This window comes from Oncorhynchus mykiss, chromosome 21 (genome assembly GCF_057628025.1).
Source record: "Oncorhynchus mykiss isolate SJ-2025 chromosome 21, ASM5762802v1, whole genome shotgun sequence".
Lineage (NCBI taxonomy): Eukaryota > Metazoa > Chordata > Actinopteri > Salmoniformes > Salmonidae > Oncorhynchus > Oncorhynchus mykiss.
The window spans coordinates 54,218,305-54,228,705 of record NC_143042.1 but is presented as its reverse complement, the minus strand read 5'-3'; the positions used below and the strand labels follow the sequence as shown (position 1 = coordinate 54,228,705).

General features: G+C 44.5%; 1 protein-coding gene across 1 annotated transcript in view; it reads right to left on the bottom strand.

The window, feature by feature from the left end:
• Nucleotides 1-1,649: 1,649 nt before the first annotated feature.
• The window catches only part of LOC110500789 (uncharacterized), a 42,162-nt gene continuing 33,410 nt past the window's right edge, over nucleotides 1,650-10,401 (bottom strand). Inside the window, exons 6-12 of the mRNA XM_090214918.1 lie at nucleotides 5,353-5,768; nucleotides 5,021-5,085; nucleotides 4,757-4,941; nucleotides 3,460-3,665; nucleotides 3,269-3,330; nucleotides 3,031-3,179; nucleotides 1,650-2,550 (exon numbers count right to left, since the gene is read on the bottom strand). Of these exons, the coding sequence (XP_090071044.1) occupies nucleotides 2,459-2,550; nucleotides 3,031-3,179; nucleotides 3,269-3,330; nucleotides 3,460-3,665; nucleotides 4,757-4,941; nucleotides 5,021-5,085; nucleotides 5,353-5,768 (1,175 nt within the window). The 3' untranslated portion in view covers nucleotides 1,650-2,458. The remainder of the gene's footprint in view (nucleotides 2,551-3,030; nucleotides 3,180-3,268; nucleotides 3,331-3,459; nucleotides 3,666-4,756; nucleotides 4,942-5,020; nucleotides 5,086-5,352; nucleotides 5,769-10,401) is intronic.

Here is a 10,401-nt window from a genome sequence, read left to right as displayed (position 1 = left end):
GCTATTAGAGGTGCAGCCTTTCTTTTACTAGACTGTCAATATGGCCGTCTTTTGTTTACCTGAATGGTGAGCCACCTTCGTGTCAACGGTTATCCTGAGTTGAGTTCAGAATTGACCAAAGTTAGCTCATGAACATCTTTATCCCATTATTAGTATACTCCTCGGGTTTGTAGACTCCTCAGTCAATGTCTTTTGCGTAAGGGAGGAATGCAAACATGCATATATGGCAGCCCATGGGAACTGGAGTTTGACCCTGTGGAAGGATGTTATGGTATCCTATAGTCACCCTGGATTATAACTGGGGGGGGGGGGGGGGGGGTCGTACCTACAGGACAGCATAAACTGTTCCATCAAAACAGGTTCTCTGTCCTTGAAATTGATTTGACAGTATGTGGGTAAGATAATACACAGCAAAACTCCTGCTCAATGACACAACGACTTTGTTAAATACTTGTTTTATTCTAATTGATGTATTTTTTTTTTTACAATTCGGCTCACAGGATACAATAATTGTTTTTGTTTTTGAAAATATATGATGATGCGTGATTAAGCAATAAGGCATGGAGGGGTGAGGTATTTCAAATCAAATCTAATGTTATTTGTCACATACACGTGTTTAGCAGACATTATTGCGATTTTGTACCAAAATGCTTGTTTCTAGCTCCAACAGTGCAGTAATATCTAAGAAGTTGTATCTAACAATACACACAATCTAAAGTGAAGGAATGGAATTAAGAATATGTAAGTATTTGCATGAGATGTCAGAGCGGCATAAACTAAGATAGTATAGAATAGAATAGAATAGAATTCAGTATGTATGTAACGGATGTGAAATGGCTAGTTAGTTAGCGGTGGTGCGCACTAATAGCGTTTCAATCGGTGAGACCTTGAAGTAGTGGTTCCCCCCTGCGGAAATACATGGGTAGCCATGTGTAACCCCCCCTATAATAGCCTTTGCCGTGTAGAATAGAGAATTGAGTACAGATCTATATATTTTCCATCAGGAAAACTGTAACTAAATGCGGTGCCTCAGATGAAAGAATCAACGGAAAAAGCTCACAACTGCGGAGGACAGCAGAGAGAGGGATGGTGGGATTTGTGTGATGCATAAACACAATCAGAGGTTCAAGCACTCGCTGTAATCAGCAGGTTAGAAAGAGTACACAACCATTCTAGGAGGCACTCTATCACAAATGTGCTCATTTGATCTTTCCCTGCTCCAAACAGCGCGGTGGTGAGTCAATCGGCACGTATAATCTAGGCAAGCAGTGAGGAGCGCACATAACAATACAGGCTCCAGACATCACAAGCCAGCAAAAAGAAACCCATGAAACAAGTTACACACACTCATAAACACACAACCTCGGGTGAAGGATAGCTGTCGGCTATATTAGACACGATTTACCGTTCTTTGTGCAGCTTCAAACGTCGAACAAAGTTGGAAATTGTTGCGCCTCCGTCTGTAATTTTCTTCCCGCATGTTGCAATCCGTTTTTTGTTGATACAGCGTCATCTTTATATGCGAAAATAATAATTTCAGGTATCATCGTTCCAAGGGCTCCATCTGAATTCACCCGCCGACGTTTTTGATTAGCTGCTGTCCGATTTCAAACTGTAATCCGTTAAATGAAGAGTAGATGCCTGCACACTTTTTTTTTAACAGCATAATGTTTTAATGTTTGGGCTTGGGGAGGGTATCAAGTCAGGTCAAGTCATAAGGCTCAAGTCCAAGTCAAGTCACGAGTCATTGGTGTTAAAGTCAAAGTCGACTTGTGACTTGAGTCTGACTCGAGTCCAAGTAATGTGATTCACGTCCACAACTTTGATCAGGACCATTGAAGAAATAATTACATGTTTATGGTATAACAGAATGAAAACTACATTGACAACAGTTTAAATTGTAGAACATTTTGCTCCAAAGGGCCTTATTTAAATCAGTTATCCAGGTTTCACTGGTTAAGTCGAAATATAAAATAAAATATTTCTCTCATTAGTTCATAACAGCAACAGAGTGAATACATGTTTTAGTTCATATCAGCGACAGAGTGATTAAATGTATTAGTTCATATCAGCAACAGAGTAAATCAATGTTTTTAGTTCATATCAGCAACAGGAGCGAATCAAATATAGCCTTAGGTGCATATTAAATCAAACATTATTTTTCATTGCATGGAAATAACATCGACTTATGACGGAAACCCATACACTTACACATTTTGATTGAATAGGCAGTAATTATATTACATCATTGTGTTCAACTGCCACAAATAGTGTATCTTGTGTCAGCTTTACAAGACTTGATTTCATTTTTGGACACTATTCAAATCATGGGTGGAATTGGGCTAGGGGTTGGAATGTGTGGGAAGTTCTCAAAGTGAAAATATGACTACACACACTATTTCGTTCTGCTGCTTGCCAGTGAGTGAAATAGTGTTTTTAGTGGGCGTTGCCACTGAGACTAATGCTGGCTTGACAGTAGCAGCGACAGAACCACCAGAAAGAATGCTGTGCAGAGACTGGTCTTGCTGCTTATTCCACTTGAGGTCACGGCTGGGATGGAAAGAGAAAAAGGGAAACATGTTCAAATGAAAATAGGAAGAGTGTTTGTTGCCCCGTAATGTGATGAGTGAGACAGCTGGTTTGCTAAATACAACTGGAACGCAACTCGTAAATTATTGATTTGTGTAGAGATAATGGCATATGATACAATGGCGAAGAAAAGACAATAATTATATGTCAGACAATACAGTGGGGCAAAAAAGTATTTAGTCAGCCACCAATACTTATTTTCCTCCATATTTTGCTAATAAATTCATTAAAAATCCAACAATGTGTTTTTCTGGATTTTTCTTTCTCATTTTGTCTGTCATAGTTGAAGTGTACCTATGATGAAAATTGCAGGCCTCTCTCATCTTTTTAAGTGGGAGAACTTGCACAATTGGTGGCTGACTAAATACTTTTTTTTGCCCCACTGTATATTTATTTAACTTATAATAGAATACAAATAAATAAATAAATAAATTAGTTAACCTGTGTCGTTGACTCTCACTGAGGTGGGGTCAATGTTGAAACCTGTGATTTTTTGGGCGGCATTTATTAAAACAGTGCCAATCTCCATGGAATTTGGGACAGAGGAGGATCTGAATGCTAAATTCATAGTATTGATGATGGATCCAGAGCTGGGAACAAATGAGAGATAACATGTTAGATAGAAAGTGAGATCAATTTATATCAACATACAAAATGTAATGCAAAAAAAAATAATCACCTGAATTCTGTCACAGTCAAACTGTTGAAAGAGGTGAAAGCTGATCGATAGAAAGGATCAAGCTGGAAGACAAAACAAGAAACAGATGAAGTTTAAACAAACAACTTCCTGTTGATTAAAAGCTGACTATGTAACTGTATTCTACCCCTTTCAATAGGACATTCACATCTTCATTGTTTTGGGAGGCTCACCTGAGTTCTAATCAGTAATGCTCGGGTTTGAAAGGCCTGAGAAGATGTGTTTGATAGGTCAGAGGTAAATGTCTCTCCACTGGACCGGAACACCACAGTCACCTTAGTGAGTGGCACAACGGTAGTTTCAGTGGTTGTAGTTGTGATGATAGCAGTAGTGATGACAGGAGTAGCCGTTGTAGTTGTGTTGTTATTTGTGGTGGGCACTTTGAAGTCAAAAGAGCAGAAAAGTTACTGTACAAGCTAATGCTTTGTCTATGCACGTCTATGCTGTACAAGCTAATGCTTTGTCTATGCACGTCTATGCTGTACAAGCTAATGCTTTGTCTATGCACGTCTATGCTGTACAAGCTAATGCTTTGTCTATGCACGTCTATGCTGTACAAGCTAATGCTTTGTCTATGCACGTCTATGCTGTACAAGCTAATGCTTTGTCTATGCACGTCTATGCTGTACAAGCTAATGCTTTGTCTATGCACGTCTATGCTGTTGTAACAGTTCAAATTTAAACCGTCCCCTCGCCCATACCCGGGCGCGAACTAGGGACCTTCTGCACACATCAACAGTCACCCTCGAAGCATCGTTACCCATCGCTCCACAAAAGCCACGGCCCTTGCAGAGCAAGGGGAACTACTACTTCAAGGTCTCAGAGCAAGTGACGTCACTGATTGAAACGCTATTTAGCGCCCACGCTAACTAAGCTAGCCGTTTCACATCCGTTACACTGTACAAGCTGATGCTTTACACTGTCTGTTCTGTGTTTGATTTTTTGATTCTTCACTTAATTTTTTCTTTAAAAATATTTATATTTTTTGGGGCGTGGTTGCTCCAACTAGGTATTGCTTGTACTGCTTATTTGTTGTCTTGTATAGAAAATAAATAAAATAATTGTTCACACAAATAGCTAGCTGCAGCAGTTCCATTCTCTCAGGTACCTGGGCTCTAACACTAACCTGGAGTAGGGTTCTGGCTGCACTTTGAATGACTGAGGGTTACTTTTTATTTTTGTACCTTGTTTATTTTTGGACGTTTGGACACCTCCCTGCCCCTCCCCCCAATTTGTCATGAAAAAAGTAGTGTAGTTCCAGTAGTTAGCTACACGGCAAGAAATGTAATTAACTACTGAAAACACTAATTAGATATGAATTCGGTGCAACTACCACCAAGCTACTGCTAAATGTAGTTAAATTATTAGTTGAGCTACATGTAAGAATTAAATGTAACACTCAGATTTTATTCAACACTGGAGAAATTGCTGTGTATAATCGTTTTTGTTCACCCAACTTGGTTTACTCACCTTGAACAATGATGGTGGTAACATCCACAGAGAGGTTGCCAAAGGTAATGTTTGGATTGGCAACTGCTTCTTTCAGTGTATCGCTAATGTCAGTAACCTCAGGGACAGATTGAGTGGAGGTCTCGTTGAACACCAGTTGGACCTCCGCCTGTGTTTCTGCATCCATACGGGAATGGAAAATAGGTCTGCAAAAGGTCATAAAAGGTCATGAACAGTGGCATGCCAAAGGTTAAAAGAATAGAATAGAACAGAATGGAATATTACGTGAATCCAAGAACAATCGTCCGGATGAAAAGGATCCCATATTTTGCTTTGTAGATCACATCGAACTGTAAGGAACGGTACAAACAGGAGAACGTTTTAATGATTTAACACACACAAAAACATTTCTATATATTCCAATCCACATAGCTAAGCCCTAGTTATTAAAGATAGATATTGGGGAATATAAATCAACATGTAGTGATGGAGACTAATTGTCACCTGATTAGAACATATTAAAGACGTACTTTAACATATAGATTTTCCAACAATCGCCATACATTATTGATGGTCATACACCCAATATGAACAAACTCTGAATTTCTAGGACTTACCACTGCAGTAATAGTTACTGCAAGTTCTTGGAATTGTGTACTTTTAGGGTCATTTAAAGCTTCTACAAACACTTGTTGTATGACGAAAGACACCAGTGGAGCAGGTTGAAGATGTGCAGTTGTAGTTGTTGTTGTTGCAGTTGTTGTTGTTGTTGTAGTAGTAGTATGTGTTGTTGTGGTAGTTGGTGCATTGGTTGTTGTGGTAGTTGGAGCTGTGCTGGTAGTTGTTGACAGTGGTGATGCTGTCCTTGACACTGTAGTTGTGGGGGCCACATATGTGGTGGTTGTAGTTGTGGGTCTCGTTGTAGGAACGGTAGCAGGAACAGGGACAGGTTCTCCAGTTGTTGCGGTGGTAGTACCAGCCACAGTGGTAGTAACAGAAGTTGTAGGAGGAACAATACTTGTAGCAGGAGCAGCTAAGTTAAAACATAAAATGGGCATTTCCACATCTCTTTAAGGCTATGTGGCAGTATAACACAGTCATCGTAACAGATGGGAGTATAACATGATGATCTTATATTGACATCTAAATCAGTAAATGTTGGGCTGTTATGTAATGCACATCTTGCAGCCTGTAAACAGGTTGCAACATTTCACATGGACCACTTCAGCTGAAAACCATTTCTAATGTTTACAGTGCATTCAGACCCCTTGAATTCCTGCCTGCACTGAGCCTGCCTTCCATCCTGTAACTTTGCCCCACCTATCTCGATTACTGACCTCTGCCTGACCTGTCCCTGAGCCTACCTTCCGTCCTGTACCTTTGCTCTACCTATCTGTATATTGACCCCTGCCTGCCCTTGACCTGTCTCTTGCCTGCCTCTGTTGGATTAATACACTGTTGTTACTTCAACGTTGTCTGCGTCTGGGCCTTACCTGAAATGTGTTAGTACAAACTGGCCACAACTGACCCAGCAAACCCGGGCCAGCTTCTCAACGCCATCTTCTCCCAAGGAGCCACCTTAGAGAGGTACGAGGAATTGCTTCGTGACCTTATGGAGGGGGTCCAAATGTTGGCTGAATGCCATGGCCGGGCTTTGGACATTTTGCTGGAGCATTGTCGCCAGCGAAATGGCAATACAGGATCAACACGAAGAGTTGTCTGTGTTGCAGGACTCTTGGTCATTTTGTATCCTCTTGTCCTTTAAAAGACCAGGCCCACCGGTAGGAGCGAGTACTCTGGTGGGCCATATGGAGAACTTTTCTGCTTCCCTTACACGCACCCCTTTTCATGCCATTCTACTGTGGGGAAACCAGTCCAAATCTCTTTGCGTCCTCATTGACTCTCGAGCCGACGAGAGCTTTTTGGACGCTACCCTGGCTTCCGATTTGAACATCCCCACTCAGCCCCCCTCCATTCCCATGGATGTTAGAGCACTGGACGGGCGCTCTATAGGCCGGGTCACTCATATTACCACTCCCATCAATCTATGGGTGTCAGGGAATCACAGCGAGACTATTCAATTTCTGCTCATCAAGTCTCCTCAGATTTGGGATTCTCCTTGCTCCAGCGACGCAATCCCCTCATCAACTGGTCTACTGGCGTTATCATGGGCTGGAGTCCGTTCTGCCACGCCCATTGTCTGAAGTCAGCGCAACCTGCCCCGGGACGCCTTCCTGTGGGCTGGGAAGTTGTCCCGGACCTCTCGCCATTCACGCGGAGTACCAGGACCTTCAGGTGTTGAGCAAAGCCCGGGCCACTTTGCTTCCGACACTCTGACTACAGGACTGACCTTCTCCCTAGCACCACGCCGCCCCGGGGATGTCTGTACTCTCTGTCAGGCCCGGAGCCCAAGGCTATGGAGACCTACATTGGGGACTCCCTATTCACAGGATTTATCCATCCCTCTTCCTCTCCTGCCGGCGCCGGGTTCTACTTCTTGGATGAAAAGGACAAGACCCTGCGCCTGTGCATTGACTTCCGGGGACTCAATGACGTTACTGTGAAGAACCGTTACCTGCTACCACTCATTTCCTTGGCCTTCGAGCTGCTCCAGGGGGCCACTGTTTTTTCCAAGCTGGATCTACGGAACGCCTACCACCTGGTGCTGATACGAGAGGGGGACAAATGGAAGACCGCCTTCAACATGGTCAGCAGCCACTACAAGTATCTGTTCATGCATTTTGGCCTAACCAATGCATTTTGGCCTCACAAATACCCCTGTTGTGTTCCAGGCTCTGGTAAATGATGTTCTCTGCGTCATGTTGAACCAGTTCGTCTTCATCTATATTGATGACATCCTCTTCTTCTCCTGCTCCCCCCAAAGACCCCGTGCTCCACGTACGACAGGTTCTTCACCACCTTCTGGAGAATCAGCTGTTTGTGAAGGTGGAGAACTGCGAGTTCCATCTCTCCACCATCCACATTCTGGGTTTCTTCATGTCTGCTGGGAGTGTCCAGGGAAGGTGGGAGCAGTGGTGGATTGGCTCCAGTCTACGTCCAGGGTGCAGCTGCAACGTTTCCTGGGGTTTGCTTACTTTTATTGCCGCTTTATCTGGGGTTACAGCACCCTGGTTTCCCCCCTGTCTGCACTCACCTCTACCAAGATTCGTTCACGTGGTCCTCTGCCCCTGACCGGATGTTCCGGGACCTCAAACACCACTTCACCATTGGTCCTATCTTGTTTCATCCTAACCCTTCCCATCAGTTCATGGTGGAGGCCGATGCTTCGGATGTCAGAGTGGGGGCTGTTCTGTCCCAACATTCTGCCCTGGACCTTAAGCTGCATCCTTGTGCCTTCTTCTCCCACCGTCTCAACTCCACGGAGAGGAACTACGATGTGGGGAATCGGGAGCGTGAAGATGGAATTAGAGGAATGGAGGCACTGGCTGGAATTGGCGGAACATCCGTTCATTGTGTGGACCTACCACAAAAGCCTGGAGTATCTCCGCACCGCCCAGCACCTCAATCCACATCAATCGCTGTTATAGTTCCACTGTTACTACCCCAGAGCCCGAGACCATCCTTCCTACCTTGTGCCTGGAGACGGCACTCAGCTGGGGTATTGGGAAACAGGTTCCGGAAGGCGCCGCGGTCCCAGCCGTACCCTGGAGGGGGCCCAGATAACCGGATGTTTTTGCCTGACTCTGTCCGCTCCGCGGTCCTGGAGTGGGCCCATTCCTCCAGGTTTGCCTGCCCCTCGGGCTCCCATCGAACCCTGGTCTTCGTGCGACAACGCTTTTGGTGCCCTAAAACGGTTCCGGATTTCGGTCTGTGCACAGAATAAGACTCCCCGGCAACCTCCGGCTGGTCTTTTTCAACCACTGCTTGTCCCTCACCGTCCCTGGTCCCATATATCCCTGGATTTCGTCTCGGGTCTCCACCCGTCTGAGGGAAACACTGCCATCCTGACTGTGGTCAACCGGTTTGCCAATACATTCCTCTACCCAAACTACCCTCGGCCAAGGAGACGGCCCAGCTTATGGTGCAGCACGTGTTCCGGATCCGTGGACTCCCGGTGGACATGGTCTCCGACCAGGGTCCTCAGTTCTCATCCCAGTCCTGGAAGGCTTTCTGCATGCTCATTGGGTCATCGGCCTGACTGTCCTCCGGGATCCACCCCCAGTCCAATGGCCAGTCGGAGCGAGCCAACCAAGACTTGGAGATGACCCTTTGCTGCCTAGTCTCTGCCAACCCCACCACCTGGAGTCAGCAACTGGTGTGGGTCGAGTACACCCGCAACAACCTTCCTTACTCTGCCACTGGTCTCTCGCCCTTTGAGCATTCTCTGGGCTATCCCAGCCCCCAATCTTCTCCAAGCAAGAGGAAGAGGTCTGCAAACCTTCGGTCCAGATGTTTGTCCATCGTTGTAGACGTACCTGGAAGAGAGCCGGGTCGGCCTTTCTCAAGACCACCTCTAAGTATCGATGACAAGCAGACCGTCACCGGTTTCACCTGTCTTTGTGATTGTCTCCTTGTCCCTGTTTTCTAGTTTCCCAGTTTTTATCATTCCTGCCTGCCTGCCCCGACCCTGAGCCTGCCTACCATCCTGTATCTTTGCCCTACCTACCTATTTTTCTACAACTTTATTGGAGTCCATCTGTAATATATTCAATGATTTGGAAGGTCACACACCTGTCTATATAAGGTCCCACAGTTGACAGTGCACATCAGAGGAAAAATCAAGCCATGAGGTCGAAGGAATTGTCCGTAGAGCTGCGAGACAGAATTGTGTTGAGGCACAGATCTGGGCTAGGGTACCAAAAAATGTCTGCAGCATTTAAGGTCCCCAAGAACACAATGGCTTCCATCGTTCATAAATGGAAGGAGTTTGGAACAGAAGGATATCCATCTCAGCAGCACTCCACCAATCAGGCTTTTATGGTAGAGTGGCCAAACAGAAGCAACTCCTCAGTAAAAGGCACATGACAGCCCACTTGGAGTTTGACATGAGAAACAAAGGTTCTCTGGTCTGATGAAACCAAGATTTTACTCTTTGGATTGAATGCCAAGTGTCACGTCTGGAGGAAACCCGGTATCATCCCTACAGTGAAGCATGGTGGTGGCAGCATCATTCTGTGGGTGGATGTTTTTCAGCGACATGGACTGGGAGACTAATCAGGATCGAGGGAAAGATGAAAGGAGTAAAGTACAGAGAGATCCTTGATGAAAACCTGCTCCAGAGCGCTCAGGACCTCAGACTGGGGTGAATGAATAATTTTGCACGCCCAATTTTTCAGTTTTTGATTTGTTAAAAAAGTTTGAAATATCCAATAAATGTCGTTCCACTTCATGATTGTGTCCCACTTGTTGTTGATTCTTCACAAAAAAATACAGTTTTATATCTTTATGTTTGAAGCCTGAAATGTGGCAAAAGGTCGCAAAGTTCAAGGGGGCCGAATACTTTCGCAAGGCACTGTACATGTAAATGTATTATGTAAGTGTAATATATCAGTTTTTTATTTTCTATAAATTAGCAAACATGTCTAAAAACCTGTATTTGCAGTGTCCTTATTGGGTGTTGTGTGGAGATTGATGACGAAGAAAATAACATTTAATCCATTTTAGAATGAGGCTGTAACGTAACAAAATGTGAAAAAATTCAAGGG